The following is a 24,088-nucleotide window of genomic DNA, read 5'->3' on the forward strand; positions in this document are numbered from 1 at the left end:
ATATACACACACACTTTCCACTTTAAATTGAAGTGTCATAAAGTTGTCTTTATTATCCTTTTTGGTGGGGGGAGGAGTTAGATTGAGCTTAGGGAAGAAATCACTTTAGGAAAATACTGTTTGTTCAACCCCATTGCGGGGGAAACCTTTTCCCAACTAATCTCCACTTGATAAAAAAAAAAAAAATTGATAGTCCTTCAATATTAAGGAACCAACTGGCAAACCAAACCAAACCAAACCCCTTGCCATCAAGTCCACAGAGTAGTACTGCCTCATAGGGTTTCCAAGAAACAGCTGGCGGATTTGAGCTGCCAACCTTTTGGTTAGCAGCCATAGCTCTTAACCACTGCACAATTAGCGGTCCTGAACAGTTGGCAACCAGCTGTAAATTAGGTCCAGATTTACAAACCGAGACTCATCTTTTTCAAAAGATTGCAATATTCATGTAGGTAGTACCTGTGCCTGGGCTGCATCTGAATTGCCCAGGATGCCTGGCTGACGTAAGTACTTAGTATTAGTACTGCTTGAATTCACCCAGAGGGAAATTCAATTCACTGAGCTGGCTATGATACTCGATACCAAATATCTAATCATATTTATACTTCATTTTCATTCTGAAGGCTTCAAAGTATTTTGCAATTAGTATCAACTCCGTAATACAATTCTAAATTCTTATAACAATGAAAAGTATCATATACCACAGTGAGCTCGTACTTAAGGAATGACCCAGGATGAGTTATGGAGTTTTTATGTGCTTAAGTTTTTTATCTTTTTTTTTTAAGTTTAATATCAAATATTGGCAGAATTTTTGCAACTAACAAACTGGCTTTTGCACTGGTGTTAGTCCTGCATTTCGTTATTCTTTTACTTCATTTGCACTCACGGGTTATTGGGCTGCCAGGGTTGTTTTTCTCTTCTGCTTTCCTGTCCTGGTTCATAGCCTCAGGATACATCATAGGAATTACAAAGACTGGAGGGAAAATGGAAGAATAATCAGGCTTTCTCAGTCTTTACATCCATGGAAACAAAAATCACTCATTCTTCAAACACCATTTTAAGTAACGGGACTTTAAGGGTTTGGTTTGGTTGTTTAACAAGGGGTTATCTAGGCAGCTATTTTCTATTCAAATAATTCCCTCTATAACCCACAGATTAAAGCTGACCGTTGAGTATGCTTGTTTACCAGCTCTTAACTACAGAAAGTTTGCCTTCAAGGGCTGTATCTGATTTTTAACTTGTTCTGTTTAAATAACCACAGTTTGTATTTCCAAAGTGCCCTGTCTTTCTCCTTTGGTCTTCTAGTCTGGGTGGAGAAGAGAACACTGTCTATACGGCAGAGGGCAGTTGCACTCTTTGTCTGAGCTTTTTACTGAGGAAACAGGATTTCCCATAACAAAGAGCAACAGCGGGAGTGTGGGGTGGAAGAGGCGGGAGCCCAGTTGAAGTCGAGTCTCGAAGCTGTGTTTGTATTCCTGCCACCACAAGGACAAGGCTGGCAGGTCAGATTCTCCTGCCTTCCTTTTCTTTGTCATGAGAGGAGACGTGAAGTCATACATCCAGACTGGGGGGTGGGGAGCGCAAACCCTAACCATTTCTAGCCTGCTTTTTAAAAAATGTGTGCTCTGGTGATAGCATCAACGAAGCCTCTTCCAGGTGATAATTTGAAGGTGATAGTACCGGGAAAAAAAAAAAAAAAATTTTTTTTTTTTTTAGTACCGGGAGCCCTGATGGCACAGTGGTTAAGAGCTATGGCTGCTAACCAAAAGGCCGGCTGTTCTATTCCACCAGCCACTCCTTAGAAACCCTGTGGGGCAGTTCTACTCTGTCCTACAAGGTCACTGTGTGTCAGAATTGACTCGATGGCAATTTTTTTTTTAAATACCTATTAATGAACAATAATTTGGTTCAGAACGTTTAAATTATACTCTGTGGTGCACAGTCGTGCATATTTATATCACCTATGATTCCCCAGCTTGTGATTCTCTTTGTCAGACTCATTTATGTCATAAATGAATATACTCTAAAATTGGCAGGTTAGAAATACCCCTGTTACATACGTGCTTAAAGAACGGTCATACCCTTTCAGGCACATTAGCATTTTTGAAGTACAGCTGTAATTGTAGGTTAAGATTGATAGGCAGGATATAGTTATATTTTCAGAGGCAGTTCTGAGGCAGTGTTCAGAGGTATTGTGAGTTGAATGTGTTTAAACCATTAAACATGATTTTACTTTAAGGGAGAAATGGTACAAATGAATGAGTGAATCTAGAAGTTACCTCCAGTAGCTGCCCCATCTCCACACAGCACCCTTATACATGGGTATGATACAGTGAGAAGAACCACAGGCTTTGGAGCCTGGGCTCAAATGCAGCGTCACAACCTTGGGTGAAACACTTAAGAGGTCAAAGCAGCTGATCAACTCAGAAGGGACGCTCACAGCCTCTCCCTGGCAGGGCTGTTGTGAGGAGGAGAGATGAGGCGGATACGATGCCAGACGCTACTCCTGGCATATGGGTGATGTTAGCACGCACCAGCTCCCAGTATTACTGTTACTATTATTAGTCACTCTTCCTGTAGCTGATTTCATGAATGCCCTTAACCTCATCTGCTCTGAGATGCCTTTGCATCCTCAGGCTCCACAAGGAGCTTTTTGTTCCTGGATGCATACTTTTGATAATAGTCCTAATGAGCCTGTGTAGTCTCACTGCCCGGCTCTGTGTTCTGCTACTTTCTTTGCAGTTTATTCTGAGCCCAAGAACAGCTGAGAAATGCCACCATTTGGCCTCTCATGTGCATGTGGGTTAAGGTGACCTGAGAGTTTCTGGTAGGCTTGCAGCTCCCTGACCTGTTTGCTTCTAGCCTGCTTTACAGCCCTCTTCTCTCAGTCAGTTAAAAGTGCACTTCTCATTCTCCCTGTATATTGCTCCATGCCCTCTTGGTTTCTTCTGCTTTTAGTTTGATTGTTGTTGTTATGTGCCATTGAGTTTGTTCCAACTCATAGCAACCCTATAGGACAGAGTAGAACTGCCCCATAGGGTTTCCGAGGAGGGACTGGTGGATTTGAACCACCAGCCTTTTGGTTGGCAGCCAAGCTCTTAACCAGTTTGCCACCAGGGCTCCGTTAGTTTTTTTAGAAGAGTAAAACGAGGTTACAGTTTCAGAGGAGCTCCTCCTCCGTTTGCTCACTCTCTGGGTGATTGCACCCAGTCATGGCTCACTCTCGCCATCTGCGTGTCCCTGCCTGCCATGGGAGCAGCCCAGCCTGCTCTTCTCCTGAGCTCGGGTCTCTCTACAGGACTTCTCAAAGGACTTCAAAAGCAGCGCGATTCCCAGTTCCCTCCCAGATCACCAGTTACATCCCTTAAAAGCCACTGCCATCTGTTTCGTTCTGAAACTTGTTGCTCGTTGCTATCGAGTTGGCTCTGACTCAGGGCAACCCCGCGTACAGCAGAACAAAATGTTGCCGGGTCCTGCCCCACCCTCACCGTCGTTGGTGTGCTTGAGTGCATTGTTGCAGTCACTGTGTATTTTGAGTACCTTCCATCCTGGGAGGCTCATCTTCCAGCACTGTATCAAACAGTATTCTGTTGTGATCCACTGGGCTTTCATGGGCTAGTTGTCGGCAGTAGATCGCCAGACCTTTCTCCGTAGTCTCAGTCTGGAAACTCCGTTGAAACCTGTCCACCATGAGTAACCCTGCTGCTCTTTGAAATATCAGTGGCATAGCTTCCAGCGTCGCCGCCACATGCAAGCCACCACAGCACAATAGACTGACAGGCGGATGGTGGTTTGAAAGTTAGAAACCTCAAATTTATTCTAGACACGCTCCTCCACCCTCATATCCAGTACATCGCCGATTTCTGTGATTTTATTTTTTCCTTCCTACATCTCCCTCACATTCTTCCACTTCTCTCACCACCACCACCACATCAGCCTGCGGATATCCCTGGACTGCAGTCTAGCCTCTCAGTGGACTCCGGGTATTTGCTTCTGCCCCACTCCTGTTTTCTACAGTGCAGCCAGGATGATTTATTTATTTATTTATAGTAATTTTTATTGTGCTTTAAGTGAAAGTTTACAAATCAAGTCAGTCTGTCACATATAAGCCTATATACACCTTACTCCATACTCCCACTTACTCTCCCCCTAATGAGTCAGCCTGCTCCCTCCTTCCAGTCTCTCCTTTCGTGACGGTTTTGCCAGTTTCTAAACGTCTCTACCCTCCTATCTCCCGTCCAGACAGGGGATGCCAACACAGTCTCAAGTGTCCACCTGAGGATGATTTATTTTTAATAAATGTAAATCGAATGGTGCTTCTCTGCCAGCTTCCTACTCCTGCCTTACAGACCCTGCAGGGGACTTCATCACGTTGAGGGCAAAGATGAAACCTCCTGCCATTGCTCAAGATTCTCTGCAGGCCTGCTGCCACAGGGCTTTCCAGCCCTCTTCTCCTCTGCCCTCTGCTCTCCAGGGACCGGGCTTCTTGTAGTGGCTCAGACGCATCAGGCGTCCTCCCAGCCCAGGATCCCTGCACGTGTTGCTTCTTCTGCCTGGGACGCTCTTACTCCACCTGCAGCCCCTTTCCCTAGGAACCCCCACTTCTGATCGTAGCCCCAGGTCTCTTCTTAAGGGCAGCCTTCCCTGAGTGTCTCAAACCAGCGCCTGTGATTCCCCTTCCTTCCGAGCCCTCGGTGCCGGGGATCTACAGTACTTTGCTCATGATTGTAAATCTAGCTGATAGCACAGTGCTTGGTGCCCGGTTGGCATTGAGCCATTTCCTGAAGGAATGAGGGAAGGATGTTATTAGCTCTGAAGTAAAATGCTTATAATACTACAGGGGAAAGGTGTCCAACAAGAAAGGGCTGTGTTTGTTTAAAATGGCTGGGCAGGCTAATGGTTTACGGGTGATTGAACTTTTGTTATCAACTACTACATATTATTACTACTTAACAGGGTAGTAGTAATAGTATGTAGCAGAAGGGAATTTGAGGGTTTAGTACTAAAAATAAGGAGCCCTGGTGGCACCATGCTTAAGTGCTCAGCTGCTAACTGAAAGGTCAGCGGTTAGAACTAGCCAGAGGCTCTGTGGGAGAAAAAACCTACCAGTCTGCTCCCATAAAGATCGGAGACCCTGGTGGCATAGCAGTTAAGAGCTACTATGGTATAAAGATTACAGCCTAGGAAACCCTATGGGGCAGTTCTGTGTCCAGTGGGGTTGCTATGAGCTGGAATCTACTTGACGGCACACAACTACAACAGAGTAGTAAAAACCCAGGTTTTTAATTTTCCAGTTTTGTCTGGTGAGCTCCTTAATTACTTCTCCTTCTGTCATACTTTAGTCTTACTATCTGCTCATCACCTCCCTTTCTTTCTAATCTTTTCTGACAGGGTGGCTGATTAAAGTACAAAAAAGCCCCAGGCCTACCCTCTGTAGAATTTTAGCTGAGGCTCTGGGTGGGTGATTTTTTTAAATACCTTTACCTTTAGTCTTCAGTTAGAAGGTGTGCTAGGTACCCAGACTCTGAACAAAAAAATTTACCTGCTGATGGCCAAATTGTTATCTGCATTTTCAGGTTCACTACAATGTTGGCAAAAACCTGGCTGATAATGGCAACCAAACGGCTGCCATCCGCTATTACAGGGAAGCTGTAAGGTACTGCACGCATATTGTCTCACATAAGAAATGTCTTAACCTCCTAAGATTAAACACCTGTCCCCTTTAAGGCCCTGCCTTTAAGACAGCTTTGCCAATCCCTGAGAGTTTAGTGAAAACTGCTAAGCATTAACAGCTGCCTTGGTTTCTCTCTCTGCTTCCAGATTAAATCCCAAGTATGTTCATGCCATGAATAATCTTGGAAACATCTTAAAAGAGCGGAATGAGCTACAGGAAGCCGAGGAGCTGCTGTCTTTGGCTGTACAAATACAGTAAGCACTGATTTTATAATTACGCTGGTGACAAAGAGACTGGTTCCTGCGTTCCCTGGTCTAAGCCTTTCTGCTTCTTGTTTTTGTTTTTGTTTTAAATGCTCTGCTAGACCAGACTTCGCTGCTGCATGGATGAATTTAGGCATAGTGCAGAACAGCCTGAAGCAGTTCGAAGCAGCCGAACAAAGTTACTGGACAGCCATTAAACACAGACGAAAATACCCCGATTGTTACTACAACCTCGGGCGTTTGGTGAGCTGATGGTGCTCTTGTGCCTGTGGAAGGAAACATGGGTTTTTGTTTTTGTTTTTTCCTGCCTTATTTAAAATAAAAATGGCAGTAAGAACATATCTAGCACTCTGCATTTTATTATGTATTGTCACATATGTTTGTCTCATTTGAAGATTGCTTTTTGGTTTCTTTATATGTAATTTTCTTAAGCTCTTATTGGAGAGCAATCCAACTCAAATTAGTCATGCTTAAGAGATCACTAAAGTAGTGAGTAGCGTCTGAGGTCTTAAAAGCCAGTGAGCGGCCACCTAAAATACCCCGCTGGTCTCACCCCGTCTGGAACAAGGGAGAATGAAGAAACCAAAGACGCAAGGGAAGGATTAGCCCAAATGACTGGTGGACCACAAGTACTACAGCCTCCACCAGACTGAGTCCAGCACAACTAGACGGTGCCCGGCATCCATGACCAACTGCCGTGATAGGGATCACAATAGAGAATCCCGGAGAGAGCTGGAGAAAAATGTAGAACAAAATTCTAACTCACAAAAAAGGACCAGACTTACTGATCAGACAGAGATTAGAGAAGCCCCTGAGAGTATGGGCCCCCCAGATACCCGTTTAGCTCAGTAATGAAGTCACTTCTGAGGTTCACTCTTCAGCCAAAGGTTAGACAGGCCCGTGAAACAAAACGAGACTAAATGGGCGCAGCCACCCAGGGGCAAGGACTAGAAGTCAGGAGGGGACAGGAAAGGTGGTAATAGGGAACCCAAGGTTGAGAAAGGAGAGTGTCGACATGTCATGGGGTTGGTAACCAATGTCACAAAACAGTATGTGTACTGTTTACTAGTGTACTATTTTGTTCTGTAAACCTTCATCTAAAGTAGAATTAAAAAAAAAAAAAATCACAAAAGTAATAGGTTAAACAAAGGAGTAAATTAAAAAAAATTTTAAGTCCCTTGAGCCCTGTAAGACAATACTCCAAGGAGTAACTTGATGCTAGACATCAGTTTCTCTGATTTTAAAACATGGATTGGCTACAATGAAGATTAAGAAAACAAACCCATCGTGTGATTTCTGAGCTTCCCGTAATCTCCTTCCTCACAGGAACTGCTCCTTTGATTTTCTTGACAAAGAAAATGAGACCTACATACAAATACCAACATTCTTTAATTGAGAATGCTTATCCTTGCCCTTTAACCAACACTTTGATTTGGTTTTAAGAAACCAGATAGATAATGTTGTTGTCATTAGCTGCCATCAAGTTGGCCTCTGATTCATGGAGACCCCACGTACAATGCAATGAAATGGTGCCCAATCTTGTGCCATCCTCATGACCACTTGCAGATCTGACAGTTGTCATCCATAGGGTTTTCACTGGCGGATTTCTGGAAGTCAATCCCCAGGCCTTTCCTGCTAGTCCATCTTAGTGTGGAAGCTCTGCTGAAATCAGCCCCACATCATCACAACAACACACAAGCCTGTACTTACAGACGGGTGGTGGCTGCACGTGAGGTGCATCGGTCAGGAATCAAACCGGGGTCTCTTGCATAGAAGGAGAGAGTTCTACCATTGGCCCACTGCTGCTGCCTTCAATAGATATGATCCTAGTATATTTAGTCGTATAACATAAAATGACTAAGGGGGAATCTTTTTGCTCATTTTAGCCAAACTGAGACATATGTATGGTGACATGATTTTTTTAAAGAGACTTATATATAGTTGAGAGAGAAGCCCTGGTAACACAGTAGTTAAGCACTCGGCTGCTAACCGAAAGGTCGGTGGTTCAAGCCTACCAGTTACCATCCAGGAGAAAGATGTATGTGGCAGTCTTCTTCCGTAAAGGTTTACAGCCTTGGAAACCCTGTGGGAGCAGTTCTACTCAGTCCTACAGGGTCGCCGTAAGTCGGCATCGACTGGACAGCAGTGAGTTCATATACTGTTGAGTTTTTAAGGTTTTATCCAGCTGCGCATCATAAGTAGGGTTGCATCTCGTTTGTTCTAAAGAAATGCCCGTTTATGCCCATTTCGAAGGCCTGAAACGTCTTGCTGTCATTGAGTTCTTGTGTTCACCAAAACCAGTGGTTCCCAAAATGGCTTGTGCATCCAAATCATCCCATCCCAAATTTCGGGACTCAAAAGCCCCATAGGGAATCAGTATTTAAAACAAAACAAAATTCACTCCGTGATTCCAACACCCCATCGTTGTCTGCTTTTGGGAAGCAGACCCAATCTGAACATTGATCTCACGGACCCATCAGGTCAGAGTCGAGGGGGACTGTGTGGGAAGAGCAACCTAGAAAACAGGAACTGCCTTAAAGTTACTGAAAACCAGACTTCCGTTTCTAGCAGGATGTGAGCATCTTTGGTCTTGATGTCTTTTCTCAACTGAGTAGCCATGATTCTGTGAGTCGGAGAGGCGGAATTTTATCAATGGCGGAAACAAGGTGACAGGGGCGTGTGACTAGCTGCTGCTATAGTTTTACTTCTCCCACTTTGCAAATTTGCGGGAAATGCGTGTGTGATTAAATCCTAAAGTGAAGTGGTTTGAACGCTTTTATTACTTAAAATATGCAAAACGTTCTCCCTATGATGTGTCATAGGGAGATACCATCTTTATATGCTTACCCTGGTGTGGAAAAGCGGAATTATTTCCCCCTGGGCACAGAGGGGTGGTGGCAGTAATGTGACCCGATCCATGGAGCAGCAAGATGCTTGAGTAAGGAGGATTGGATGGCGAGATACGCCTGTTGCCCCACATAGCTGTCTTCAGAGCCACTTGACCTTTCATGATTTCTGTTTCCTTTTATGTTTTAAAATTCTGTGCTTTATGACCCAGTTATATACTTTGATATTGAGACAGCTACCTCTATGGAACCTGAAGATTTGAGGAGAGTGAAAACTATTCTGGTGAGAAGTTGTTCTCACTGGGGAGGGCAGTAAAACCTCAGCATAATGCTAGAAGTGGAGACCAAAAAATTCAGTCACATGAAATGCAGGGTTGATCCTTACGAAGTTAATGAGCTGAGAGTGGGCTGGAGGATGGGAGCAAATTGGGTATTACTGCTTCTGTTTGCCACGTCTATTAAACGAGTAGAAAGGAGCCTTGGTGGCTCAGTAGTTAAGTGTTTGGCTGTTAACCGAAAGGTTGGCAGTTCAAATCCACCCAGAGGCTCCGAGGGAGAAAGACCTAGCAACCTACTTCCATAAAAGTTACAGCCTAGGAAACTGTATGGGGCACTTGTACCCTGGCACATGGGGTCACTGTGAATCAGAATCAGCTGGACGGACCTAACAACATTAAACTAGTACTTGAGGGACATACTATCCTTGATATCCTTATGAATTCTTTTTTTCTTTGTTTCCACCCCTCCTACCCCCACAGGAAGCTCTTCCTTTACACCATTGCTTATAAAGTGACTGTACCTGCCTACAGCCTCCTAAATTACACTTTAAAGCTCTACTACTTAGCAGTCTTGCTTCCTCTATTCCCTCTATCCCCCCAGTCATTTCCTGTCACTGCAGTTCCTTGGGATTTAGAGACTAGAAAATTTATGCCAAATGAACCTTCTACAAGAGTTACACCCAAAGAAAGGAGAGTAGGATATAAACTCAGGATTTCATCGCGTGCTCCAGTCCCTGGAATTTCTTGCCACTTTCACTCAGAAGATCATCCGTAGCGTGAACGTACTGAGACTCATACTGCTCTTTGTTTATGTTGTTTGCTAGTTCCGCTTCTTGAAATGATCTTCCTATGTTCTTTCCCACCAACTGTTCTTTCTGGTTTAAAGATTTTGCTCTCCATTGTTATTTAATTATCCAGCTTAAAAGCCTTAAGAGCTTAATCTTTAACAACTCAACCGGTACATTTATATATTGGTGACTAAGAGAAAATAACTTAAAAGTTCCTTTTTTAAAAAAATCCTCTTTTGTCACTCTTCAGTAGTTGGAGACAAATTCGTTTTGATTTCTGTACCCAGTTAAGAAGGGAATGGAATGTGGTTCTCTTACAGAATAGGAAATTGAGAAAAGCCTGGATTATTTTTGGGACATATTACTGATACTAGAAGATTTCAGTAATAGTGACTGGTCATATAACTAGAGACAGTTCATCATTCAAGGACTGAGTGTCTCTATCAGTTGGGATCCAGTCAGGAAAACAGAAACCATGCTAGGTATTTTAAGTAGAGAAGATGTAATACAGGGAATTGGTTGGATAGTTGCTGGAAGACTAGAAGAGCAAAAATGGAAAAAAAAAAAAAAAATGGAAAGGTGATATTAACTCAGGCTCCAAGATAAAGGAAATAGCCACTCCCGCACAGGGCTGGGAGAACAAACAGAAGGAAGTGGTACTTCCAGAATTTAAGAGCTTGGAGAAGGGCCCACCATCTATCTCAGTAGCTACTACCACCTCAAGAGCTGAGATCATGGAGGAGGGGCTGCCCCTTCTACAGCTGGAATCCTGGAGAAGGACCACTGCCTCCAATACTGGGAGGAGGGGCATAGCTACTTCAGAGGCACAGCCAGGAGAAGGAGGCAGAGAGTGAGGGGGAAAGGGCTGCTTCTCCCTTCCCACCATCTGATCTCCACCTGTAACGCCAATTGGTAGAAACTTAACAAAAAGCCATGTGGCTAAGGAGCCTGGGACATGGTGGGCATAGGACTGAGAAACAATAAATAAATAGAGCACACATTATCCGTCTACTTTCTGGATGGATGGTTCTCATTAAATCACCCTTTGCCTCTGGTTCCCTTAAAGTGTTTGTTCACTTTGTAGAGATGCTGTAAAAAGGGTAGAGGTTGAGACAAAATGAAAGTAAACGCTGCCTGATTCTGTCGTTTTTCTTCAGTGAGTGATAAAAATATCTAAAGACACTGATTTGCAAAATAAGCTACCTTGGCTTTGCTGGGTGTGTTAGAAAGAATGTCATCATGGATTTCGGCCAATGACTCATGCGTGCCATTTGCTGGAGAAAATTGACTAAGAAATTAATAGAACACTAAATACAGACAGTGAAATGTTGGTATAATTAAGCACACCAAATCATTTTAATTCTTTGAACTTCTTACCTAATTTCTTCATTTGTTGTTGTTGTCATTAAGTGCTGTCTAGTTGGCTCCGACTCATAGCGACCCTATCTACAACAGATGGAAACACTGCCCGGTCCTGTGCCATCCTCACAATCCTTGCTATGTTTGAGCCTGTTGTTGCAGCCACTGTGTCAATCCGTCTCCTCAAGGGCTTTCCTCTTTTTTGCTGACCCTCTACTTTACCGAGCGTGATGTGCTTCTCCAGGGACTGAACCCTCCTGATAACATGTCCAAAGTATATGAGATGAAGTCTCACTAGCCTAACCTCTAAGTAGCATTCTGGTTGTACTTCTTCCAAGACAGATTCGTTCATTCTTTTGGCAGTCCCTGGTATATTCAGAATTCTTCCCCAACACCGTAATGAAGGCACCAGTTCTTTCTCGGTCTTCCTTATTCATTGTCCAGCTTTCACATGCATGTAAGGCAATTGAAAATATGGCTTGGGTCAGGTGCACCTTAGTCTTTAAAGTGACATCTTTGCTTTTTAACACTTTAAAGAGGTCTTTTGCAGCAAATTTGCCCAGTGCAATGCATCATTTGATTTCTCAAAGGCTTCTTTCGTGGGTGTTGATTGTGGATCCAAGTTTATCATTTAAGGGATAAAATATTGCAGCTTGAGTTTCTGAGTGTCCTGGAAAATTCTGAGAACATCTTTAGTAAATGGATGTTTGTAAATATTTCCATAATTCATAAAACCTTTCTTCTTCTTGCATAATATGCCACCTCTTTGCTATGTGGGTCATAGGGCAAGTCAAAATGTTTCTGTCGTCTAATGAAAAGACAGACTTGACAGTAAATACTGAAGTAGCCTTAAACGCTGAAAAATTTAGCATTTGTACTTTTTCCAGAGTTGAAGGTATCAAGTACATTCAGATGAAATGGGAATATAAACTGCTTTAAAGAGGACGAGAGGGTCACCTGCTAAAAAATCCATCGTTTGTTCCGTCTGCGTACTTTTTATTAGCTATGCAAATTGAGAGCTAGCTATTTTGTGCTGCTATTGATGTAGAACAAAATTCCCTCTCAAAAAAAAAAAAAAAAAAAACCTCCATAAATGGGGTAAACAGGCCCCATTTACCAAGGGGTTTTACATTACCGCATAAGACTTTTCCAAGGTGTTTACAAAGTGTTTCCGATGGAAAATATTTGTATTTTTACTTTAAGTTTAGGCGTAGGCAGAAAGAGACTACTTGACCATTCTTCCCAAGTTGGATTTGACACAAAGAACTATTAATCACATAACATATTTTGTTTACTATTCTAGATAACACTTTATCAGGACTCTATGAAATCTTTCTGGAAAAAAGACTTATGATTGGGTGTCTGTCTTCAGCAGTCTGAAATATGATTTGGCACTAAATAATAGTCATTGTTAAGAGGTTGCCAGTTCCAGAGCTAAGTTACTTGGTTCTAATTGCTGCTCTACCATTTCTAAATGTGTACCTTTATTCAAGTTATTTAACCTGTCTGTGACTCAGTTGCTCCATCTGTAAAATGGGAGTGGTAAAAGTATCTAGCTCAATGGGATTGTTGTTTTGAGAATTGTTGTCATTGCTGTTAGGTGCCATCGAGTCAGCTCCAACTCATAGCGACCCTGTGGACAATAGAATGCAACACTGCCCAGTCCCGCACCATCCTCACAATCATTGCTATTGTGAGTCCATTGTTGAGTATTAAATGAGTTAATACACTGAAATTAAAATCATGAAACAGCTTAAATGTCCATCAACAGATGAATGAATAACCAAAATGTAGTACATACATACAGTGGAATACTTCTCAGCCATAAAGAAAAATGAAGTCCTGAGATATGCCCCAACATGGATGAACCTTGAAAACATTATGCAGAGTGAAATAAGTCAGTCACACGAATACCGCATGACCCCACTTTAATGAAATATCTAGACTCGGCAGCTGTATAGAAGCCAAAGTTTATTAGTGATTACCAAGGTTGGGAGGAAGGTGGAAAGGGAAAGTCATGGCTTAGGAGGCACTGAGCTTCTATTAATGGTGGTGGAATAATCTGGAAAGAGGTAGTGGTGATGTTTGCTCCACATGGTGAATGTAATCAGTGTCACTGAATTGTACATGTAAAAAATGTTGAATTGGCAAATATTTTCATCGATCTATCTATATGAAGAGCCCTGGTGGCACCATGGTTAAGAGCTACAGCTGCTAACCAAAAGGTTGGCAGTTCAAATCCACCAGCTGCTCCTTGGAAACCCTAGGGGAGAGTCTTTTCTTTTCTTTTTACCACAATAAAATAATTAAAAAAAAAAAAAGAAATTAGAAGCTCAGTAAATACAAGTTTTTTGTGTGAATTTTGTTTTTGGTCATAATGTCTTGCGGGGGGAGGTAGAAAACCTGGAGTACTGATTCTGTGTGGGGATGTCTGTGCTTTCCTTCCAGTATGCAGACCTCAACCGCCACATGGATGCCTTGAACGCATGGAGAAACGCCACCGTGCTGAAACCAGGGCACAGTCTGGCTTGGAACAACATGATTATACTCCTTGATAATACAGGTATAGAAAGGTGAATTAAATACATCCGAGGACGTCGTTCCGTAGCACACTGTCACGTAAAATTAGGAAGGGTAGATCACTGCGCTTCCCTAGCCCCCATCCCCTGTTTGTGTTAAAGTTTTAAAAAAGAAAAAAACAAGGTTAAATATTTTGTATTACAAAAATGTATTTTCTTCTAGAACATGGAGTTTCCTTTCACATGTTGGAATGTGTTTGGAAAGATGACACTTCACTTAGAATTGGTGTTAAGTTTTAGGGAAGATGTACAATAATGCCTCATTCTTCTGAAGCCTGTTATCTGGCAATCCCCATCATCTGGAATGCTGGAAGGTACCCAGAACTAAGCACAGATGGCTTCTGGGCTTATGAAATGGATCTTGCAAGATGCTCGATAAAGTTCATGGACTGTGCTCAAAGGAAACACCCTGCAGTCGATACTTAGAGCCATGCATTCTGATTTTAGGTGCTTTGCTAATGGACTTGGTTTTCTAGTATCTTAGCCTATAAACCAACCAAACCGGTTGCCATCCAGTCAATTTTGGCTGAGATGACCCCATGTGTTGCACAGTAGAACTGTGCTCTATAGGGTTTTCAAGGCTGTGACCTTTCAGAAGCAGTTTGTCAGGCCTTTCTTCCAAGGCTTCTCTGGGTGAGTTCGAACCACCAACTTTTCAGTTACTAGTTGAGCACTTAACCATTTGCACCACCCAAAAACATTTCTTAGCCCAGTTAGGAGTTACTCCTCTCCCCTCGTCCTAAAAGTCCAGGCATCCTTTAAGAAATGATATTTTTAATTTGTCAGAATTTAAAGCTGGTAATTTAAGCCATTGGAGGGAGCCCTGGTGGTGCAGTGGTTAAGAACTCGGCTGCCGACCAAAAGGTCGGCAGTTCAATCCACCAGCCACTCCTTGGAAACCCTATGGGGCAATTCTACTTTGTCCTATAGGGTCGCTGTGAGTCGAAAACAACAGGCTTGGTTTGGTTAAGCCTTTGGAGCAGTGTGGGGAATGGATATACACTTATTTCTAATAAAAATATAGAATTTGTACTTCAATACAAGAAATATTCAGTTATTAAAGTGTTACTGTGATCCTCTCTATTTGCAGACTTGTTTTCTCCAGTTTGGGTATAAGTGATATCTTGGGGAAAATAAAAACTGTTTTATATCCTTTTACAGAATTTAATCAAAAGCCGTTTGTATATCAGAATTGTGCTGAACTGCAGTGCTTTTGCCGCTGATACAATCGTGTATGTGTGTGCATGTGAGAGGGAGTGTGTGTGTGTTACACATTGTACATTGGTTTCCTTAGGTGGTTTATCGTAATCATATGGGCCGGAATCGACTCAGTGGCAAGGGGTTTGCTTTAATCGTAGAGAGAAACTAAAATGTTAACACATTTTTTATTTTTCTACCTTTTCCTCACAGGTAATTTAGCCCAAGCTGAGGCAGTTGGAAGAGAGGCGCTGGAATTAATACCTAACGATCACTCTCTTATGTTCTCGTTGGCAAACGTGCTGGGTAAATCCCAGAAATACAAGGTGTGTAAGCTGTAGTCCATTATTTTGTACAACTAATGCCAGCATCTGACAGAAGCCATAAATGTTAGTTCTGCCCAGTTAAATTCAGAATTAGACCAGAACGGTAGTAGCAGTATACCAAGAATGGCTGGGTCAGTTTGCTTCCTGGACAAGTTCCCCAGAAGACAGGTTTGCAGGTTCAAATTCAGTGTCCTTTCTCATCCAAATTTCCCAACGTCACTCAAACATGGGGAGGGGCAGAGAAGCTCAAGGGAAGGGCAGTGAAAAGAAGAGAGCTGCTGAGCAGTCGGCCTCATTTTTCGTACGGGGCTAGTGGAGGAGGATGACTTCAAGGGCGGTGCTCACCGTGGTAGACAGCCAGCCCTCGGCCTGGCACGGGTGCTTGACTCTGTTCGTTGTGGCTGGGCTGGAGCTCTGGGTTTGTCAGTGGTGTTTTCTACAGAAAGAAAATAAGTCAGCCTATGCATGGTTGGCTCTTATGCTTCGAAGTTTTTCATCTAGAGTAAGTTATAGGTAATATGTGAAGTCTTAGAGGTTTCTGACCAAGGAAAACAATGAGATATTCTAGCTGTTCTTCAGTTGGGCTCCTAGGATTTGTCAGGGGTAGATCATGAATCAGAAGGTGCGTAATTCCCTATGTATTAAAGCACATACACAGTGTCTGTTGAGTCACGGAGGCCCCATGTGTGTCAGAGAAGAACTGTGCTCCATAGGGTCCTCAGGGGCTGATTTTTCAGAAGTACATCACCAGGCCTGTCTCCTGAGGCTTCTCTGGGTGGTTTCGAACTGCCAACTTGTCAGTTAGTGGCTAAGTGCCTAACCATTGGCACCCTCCAGGGACACCTCCTGTATGTCGAAGGGGACTTAGTGTTGCTGATATCAGTGATTCTCAAACTTTAATTTTATATATGAGAGTCACCAAGGGAGCTTGTTAAAACATAGATACCCTCCCCACTAAAAATACAGATTCCCTGCACCCAACTAGAGACAGTGTCTCAGCGGGTTGAGTAAGGCAAAGAATGTGCACTTTTAATATCCTAGGTATTTTTGACATCCTGGATATCAAGACACCGGTATTACAGAAAACATCCTTTTAGATGCAGTGCCTTAGCTGTTTCCTGAAAGAAATATTTTATGTAAGAATCAGGGATGGTTATCTTCTTTTGATCCTGAGGCTACTGACAAAACATTAGGCCTAAAGCTAGTGCTTAATTAGTATTTGTCTAGTACTTTTTGCTTCTCTTGTTTTATTCAGGAGATGTCTATCAGTATAATTTTCTGTGACAAAAATAAGATATTTGATGCATTTCTCTCATTTTTGAGTGCCAGGGGGTAGAATAGCTTTGCTAGACATTTTACCATTTCTGGATTTTGCTCCAGAGATGGCTTGTTGAGAGGCTGAGTTTTGTTTTCTGTGGCTCTCCTCCTGGAAGACAGAGAAGGAGGTGAGATCTCTGAGTTTCCTTCCGAGGACCTGTCCAGCCGTCTGTGTCGGCCTAGGCTCGGACGGAGTGTCAGTTCTCCTCCAGCGACGCGACTACAGTGCGCCTTCTTCAAAGTGCAGCTTATATAGTCACTGTGCTGATTTTTCTATCAATCCACTGTCTGTAAACTGGAATTCCTGTTAAAGTGGCAGAACCCGGGGTTCATTTGGGTTCTAGTTCGCATTCTTTTTTTCCAGATAAAGTAGAAAGCACTCCATGAAACAGAATGGAGAGATCAGTTCCCCACTTCTCTACACATTGTACATGCTAATTGCCTAGGCCAGGGCACCACCTCAGATAAGGAAGCAGAAATGGAAACTGAAATTAGCAAACTTACTACGTCCTCTAGAAGAGCCACCGAGAAGAGCGAACTTGATGTGACTCCTCGTGTCACTGAGCACTAGTTTAATATATTTTTTCAATTGAGGATTTGGAATTTTTAACAACTTTTTTTCTTTTTTAATAATGCTCAGATGATATCTATAGCTATTGATCAGTTACTTCGCTAGTGCAGTTTGTTTCAGAATAAGGTGAAATGAGTGCTTGGTGGGATGGTCTGCAGAGGAGTCTGTTTTAATGGGGGGCACTGTGATGGTGTATCGTAGGGGCAGGATGAACGGACCCTCCAGCTCGGTAATCATCCAGCCAGTGACAGGTATCTGCTGTCTGTACAACTCACTTTTTACCTAGTCACTTACAGTTTCATACTAATGTTAGCGTTTTCTGTTGTTTGTTTAACTTTAGCTATTGATAAGTTAATGGCAAATAGCTAATGGTTGGTAAACTGTAGCATTCTTGAGGGCAGGACTCAGTCAGTCTGAAGCCCTATTTTTCTATCTCCATTGCTGTCCCAATGCTGATGGATATTCATTAAGTGCCAAGTTAACCCCAAAACTAAACCTGTTGCCATCAAGTCAATTCTGACTCATAGCAACCCTATAGCACAGAGTAGAACTGCCCCATAGGGTTTCCAAGGAGCAGCTTGGTGGATTTGAAATGCCAGCCTTTTGGTCTGCAGCTGAGCTCTTAACCACTGCACCACCGGGGCTCCAATAGTGCCAAATTAGTAGCTGTGAAATGATTGAATGCATCTCACGTTCAGCTCTGAAAACAGACTTCTAGAATCTGTTTTGAGACTTTGTGGTGCAGAGTGAGTGTTCTTGTTAGGTGGTGGTTGTATGCTGTGGGGTTGATTCCAACTGCTAGTGACCCTACAGGACAGTGTAGAACTGCCCCATAGGGTTTCCTAGGCTGAAATCTTTATGGGAGCAGATTGACACACCTTTCTCCTGAGGAAGGTTCGAACCACCAACTTTTTGGTTAGCAGCCAAGCATTTAGCCACTGCACCACCAGGGCTCCTCGTTCTCATTATACTGTGTAATTATGGGACATCTTCCTCCCGTCCCCCTGCCCCCAGCAGCCCTTTTTGCATAGCAGCAGTCACTTAACCACCTCAGGCCTCAATTTGTTCATCCCTAAAACCGAGATGACCTTCCCCCACCTCCCTGCCTGGGTGATATGAGAAAATGCACAAGAACGTAATTTACAATGATAATATGGTAAATAGATATAAAATAATAATTTTGGTTTAGTGATCATTAAATGAAACCCTAAGGATCATTAAATCGTATTAGAATTTATAATACTTCTCCATTTAATTTTCCACTGGGGTTAATGTGGTGGAGCAAAAAACACAAAAGGAATGTTTTCAGTGCTTAAAATGTCACCCTCGTGCTGATTTCTCTTTCCGTATTTCCACTGGCCCTATGGTTTAAGAACAGTTGATATTTAGAGAGCAGTTTCTCAGTCTCCAGAGCCCTGGTGGTGCAGTGGTTAAGAGCTCGGCTGCTAACCAGAACAGGTCAATGAGGCTGTATCAGTGTAGGGTGTGTCTCGAACCTTATCACTTTTGAGGTCTAAAAAGAGCAGATTACCTTTGGTGTTCTTCATTCTCCTTTGCTCCATGTGTGTTGAGACCAATTACAACAAGCCCAAGAGACAGAAACAGCCACACAAATCAGAGACTACATCAGCCTGAGACCAAAGAACTAGATGGTGCCTGGCTACAACCGATGACTGCCATGACAGGGCATACAACAGAGAATCCCCGAAGGAGCAGAACAGTGGGATGCAGACCTCAAATTCTCATAAAAAGACCAGACTTAATGGTCTGACTGAGACTAGAAGGACCCCAGAGGTCATGGTCCCCAGACCTTCTGTTAGCCCAAGACAGGAACCATTCCCAAAGCTAACTCTTCAGACGGGGATTGGACTGGACTATGGGATAGAAAATGATACTACTGAAGAGTGAGCTTCTTGGATCAAGTAGACACATGAGACTATGTTGGCATCTCCTGTCTGGAGGGGAGATGTGAAGGCCCACGGGGACAGAAGCTGGCTAAATGGACACGGAAATACAGGTTAGAGAGGAGTGTGTTGTCTCATTAGGGGGAGAGCAACTAGGAGTATACAAAAAAAAAAAAAAAAGAGTATATAGGAAGGTGTATATAAGTTTTTGTATGAGAGACTGACTTGATTTGTAAACTTTCACTTAAAGCACAATAAAAATTAAAAAAAAAAAAAAAAGCAGATTAGGCACAGAGACAAGCCAGCACAAACTGGGGAAGACAAGCACCTGTGAGGATTGCTAAGGCTCTGAGGAACGCTGGGGTTACAGAAGCTGCGACAAAGATCTTCCACCAGGGCCGACAGAGAGAGCTCCTTCCCCTACAGCCAGTGCCCTGAATTCAGACCTCTAGTCTCCTGTACGGTGAGAAAATAAATGTCTTCTTTACAGCCACCCGCTTGTGATATTTATGATACAGCAGTTCTAGGAAACTAAGACTCTGATTAAAAGGTATCTGAGTATGACTGTAGAGGAAGTGGGTCACTGCCCATGTGTCTGTGAGAACAGCTGAAAACAGCAACAATAAAAAAAAAAAAAACAAAACATGAAACCCATTACTGTCGAGTTGATTCCGACTCATAGTAACCCTAAAGGACAGAGTAGAACTGTCCAGTACGGTTTCCAAGGAGCGCCTGGTGGATTCAAACTGCCGACCTTTTGGTTAGCAGCCATAGCACTTAAGCACTACGCCACCAGGGTTTCCAGAACAGTTTAGGCATCTTTATTTCTCCGTGTTTTCGTGGAGAGGGGCGATCCAGCTAGCAAGAGCTCAGTGAAGATCGGGTAAGAGAACACTTTGCCCAGCTTCTTAGTGGCCTGATGGGAAGTGAGTACTATTTGGTGGGAATGCCAGTCCATACAAGAATCAGTTCACATCCAGCAGGGGAAGTTGGCTGTGGTTATATACAGTGCTGTGACAGCGTAGGTGACAGGTGGCCGTTTCTCCCTCATTCTTTCCCGGTGAATGGGCTGCTCCTGGTTTGCTGAGGGTGTCGTGGGTTCTTGGGGAGGTTAAATAGGCCCCCAGCTCCTCTCTTGAAAGTCCCGGAAATGAATTCACTGATGCTCAGTGAAAATGATGCTTTCACGGATGTCCCCAACAACCCAGCTCTCTCCTGTCCTTTTGACCTTCCCTCATCCTTCACTGTGCCCTAACTACACGACTTGCTTTGTTGTTGTTGGCTGCTGTCAGGTTGGCCCTCAACTTGTAATGACCCCTTGTAGAACAGATCAAAACCCTGCCAGGTCCTGTGTCGTCCCCATGATTGGCTACAGATTGGACCACTGTGGTCCACAGAGTTACCAGTGGCTGGTTTTCAGAAGTAGATTGCCAGACCTTTCTTCCTAGATCTGAAAGTTCTGCAAAACCTGTTCAGCATCATAGCAACACACAAGCCTGCACTGACAGGTGGTGGCTGCACACAAGGAGTTGCACCCAGGTTGCCCCCACGGAAGGCGGGCCTTCCCCCACTGACCACCAGTGCTGACCTCAACAGTTACTTGCTTCAAGTTTCAGAATTTCAGCCATTTCAGGGAAGCAGATGGTAGAGCTCTTAGCATATTCACCCTCTCTGGTGTCGCTGTTGCTTTCTGTTGGCCGTTGTCTGCTTATTACTGCCCTTTGTCACCTGTGTCCTGTCACCTGCCTCCCTCCTGGCCCTTCGGGGCCTCTTCTCAACAGTGCAGGGTCCTGCTGGGCCTCTTGCGTGTTTCTGGGAGAAGAATAAAACTAAACTAGTTGCCATCCAGTCGGTTCTGACTCATGGTGACCCCCCGTGTGTCATAGTAGAACTGTGCTCCATAAGGCTTTCAAGGCTGTGACCTTTTATAAGCAGGTCACCAGGCCTCTCTTCAAAGATGCCACTGGGTGGGTTCCAACTGCCAACCTTTCAGCTAGTAGTTGAGTGTGTAGCCCTTTGTGCCACCAAGGGACTCTGAGGGAAGAATAAAGTACAAATGAGAAAGTTGAAAGTTTGAAAACCGTAGGCCACAAAGCTGAACCATGTTGTATCATATGCAATATTTTTTATGTATTCTGCTTTTTAGGAGTCTGAAGCTTTATTCCTCAAGGCAATTAAAGCTAATCCAAACACTGCAAGTTACCATGGTAATTTGGGTAAGGAAACTTTTCATTTTCAATCATACTGAAGTTCTATGTAATTTTAAGGAAACTCATGCATTCCTGTAAAGTCAATGTTTGGAGAGTGGTTTTTTGTTTTCCAAAATCTAGCCCGTATTGTATTCTATAATCTCCTTTGAAAATACATTTAAAAATATATATATCACAATAAAAAGGTAGCTAAATATAGTCATATTTACAAATATTGTTGCATAACTAGAACAATCCCAAAATTCCTCACTCAATTGCCCACCTTCTTTTGATTAAAACTAGGAGTTTTACTTACTGTGTGAAGGGTCCTAGACTGTTAAGCTGAAAAGTACTTTGTAAGTTTGAGGTCTTGCTTACCTCTCTCCCCTCCTTCTTCCAGAGTGGACCTTCTCTGCTCTCTTATCTTCTCGTGGGCTTTAGCTAAAGATGCAGTTAGAATTACTCCCTCGAATTCCTTTCTTCCATTTGCACATCTTAGTATTTAAGATTTTTAGAGCAGAGCATGTTGATTTTAGAATCCTCAGTCATGTGAATATTTTTCACCAAATGTGATCCCTGTGGACACTGTAACCTCTCATCACAAGCCATGCAGCATCAATGGTTGATGTTTCGCCCTTGTAGAAGGTTAGTTTTACTGATAAAAGCATTGTAGCAATCAGAGGCTTATAATTCTAAAAACTAGATTTATTTTCACCATCATTTTATGACCAGGTCTTGAGGTTAGAGCCCTCATTTCCAGCTGGCAACAAACAAGTGATTACTTTGCCAAAAGGTATAGAACCAAAAAAAAAAAACCAAATCTGTTGCCGTTGAGTTGACTGCGACTCATAGGGTTTCCGAGGAGTGGCTGGTAGATTTGAACTGCCGGCCTTTTGGTTAGCAGCCAAACTTTTAACTGCTGTGCCACTGGGGCTCCAAAACGTATAGTGAAATCTTTATTTAAGATAAGTATGCTGGACTTTCACGTAGCCAGGGCTTTAAGTGGTGTCTGGAGGCCAGCCATACCTGGTTGGACTTCCAGAAAATTGCATGGCTGCGTGGAGAAATGGAACGGACAGTTCTTTTGACTTTATGTAATAGCTTTACCGCAGGCAGATGTATCGTATCTAGTGATCTGAAGAACCCCAGGAGTAACTGGCGTTGGTTAGAAAGGCCAGTCACCAGGGAGTGTGATTACAATAAATAAAGTCTGTGGTACAAACAATATTTTCTTAAACAATGATTTTTGAAAACTGTTTGCAAAGGTTCTGTCATATTTCTTTGTATAAGTGATCAAGAATGCTACAAGTTATTCAGAAGCATTTCCAATAAAATTTATCCCTTGCTGTTTCAGCTGTGCTTTATCATCGTTGGGGACATCTAGACTTGGCCAAAAAACACTATGAAATCTCTCTGCAACTTGACCCCAGTGCACCAGGAACTAAGGAGAATTACAGTCTTCTAAGAAGAAAGCTAGAGCAATTGCAAAAAAAAGACGTCTGATCCTTTTTCCTTCTTTTTTTAAAAATTCGTGCGTGTGCATGCATGAGCCATATCATCGATATTACCTGGTTACACTTAACCATTTAAAAGGTGTAGACATGTTGTTGCTTACCTTATTGTCTTTTTTTCTATGAAAAAAAACACACGCAAAAAGATTATAGCACCAGCAATATACTCTTGAATGCTTGATGTGGTTTTTGCATTGAAATTGTGTTTTTTCAGACAACTCAAGCGTAAATTCTAAAACTCCAAGAATGAAGCCTTTTTTAGTTAAAAAGAAAAAGAACTTTATCTTGAGCGGCTTTTAGTAAAATTCAACCTGCGTTTGGGATGTGAGCATTGTTGCGTATAGACAGCGCTATTAACCTTCTGTTGTAACCCAGAAATGACAAACGGACTTTGACAATTTATAGGAATGTCAAATGTGTCTGTATATCAGAATGTTTATTTAATGACCAGAAAGCATAAATTAAGATTTTGTTCTAATTCCTTTTTTAAAACAACATACTATGAGCTTCGTTTGTAAGGAAATATTTGTATTTTGAGGTTTTGCACAGAGCAAATAATTGAATGAAGGGGGAAAATTTCAACATCTAGAATATCTGTATACTTTTTTCCTCTTTTAGAAGAAGTTGACTCCTGCGATATTTTTTGGCTTCTCCAACTTGTGCAGTCTCGGTATATGGGAAATTATATAGTGTTCTACATAAACTGTCGCTGTCAATGGCAAATTCAAGTCCTGCCTTAGGCAAAAGCAGGCTGCCTGACGTTTTAGTGTTTGTTGTATCCAGCATTAAAAGGGCTACACTTCCATGCGAGTTGCTTTGTAATGCTTTCAACTGTAAACCAGTTTTCCATTTTCCTTAAAAGGACTGCAGAAATTATTATATATCCACAAAATGCAAGAAGTAAAATTCCTCTCAAAAGGTGCCACATTTGGGGAATTTGTGGTATTTTTAAGAATTGGATTATTTTCTTAGGACCATGATAGTCATGTTTTTTTGTTTTGTCCTTCCATAGATGCTGTTCACCTAATGGTTTATGCAATCTCTGTAATTTCTTATGCAGTAAAATTATTACACAAAACTGGTGTGAAAATGTCGGATTGCCTTCTTAATAGATGATTTTCAAGTCAGCGAACTTTGTGTCCTACTTTCCCTTAAAATGAAATCGAAGTGACCAGTTCACCTTTTCTAATATGTGCCTTCTATTTGGTTTTAGGGATCATGAGTAGAATTGCACTATAGAGTTATCCAAGTTCAGAGAAAGGGGTGAATAGACCCAATTCAGGTGAATT

At 42.6% G+C, this 24,088-nt stretch overlaps 1 protein-coding gene across 1 annotated transcript in view; it reads left to right on the plus strand.

Moving 5' to 3' along the window:
• The window catches only part of TMTC4 (transmembrane O-mannosyltransferase targeting cadherins 4), a 77,914-nt gene extending 54,039 nt beyond the window's left edge, over positions 1-23,875 (plus strand). The window contains exons 12-18 of the mRNA XM_064275256.1: positions 5,574-5,653; positions 5,818-5,925; positions 6,036-6,177; positions 13,654-13,768; positions 15,195-15,307; positions 21,246-21,315; positions 22,643-23,875. Coding sequence (XP_064131326.1) covers positions 5,574-5,653; positions 5,818-5,925; positions 6,036-6,177; positions 13,654-13,768; positions 15,195-15,307; positions 21,246-21,315; positions 22,643-22,791 — 777 coding nt within the window. The 3' untranslated portion in view covers positions 22,792-23,875. The remainder of the gene's footprint in view (positions 1-5,573; positions 5,654-5,817; positions 5,926-6,035; positions 6,178-13,653; positions 13,769-15,194; positions 15,308-21,245; positions 21,316-22,642) is intronic.
• Positions 23,876-24,088: the final 213 nt, after the last annotated feature.

The sequence above is a fragment of the Loxodonta africana genome, chromosome 23 (assembly GCF_030014295.1).
Source record: "Loxodonta africana isolate mLoxAfr1 chromosome 23, mLoxAfr1.hap2, whole genome shotgun sequence".
Classification (NCBI taxonomy): Eukaryota; Metazoa; Chordata; class Mammalia; order Proboscidea; family Elephantidae; genus Loxodonta; species Loxodonta africana.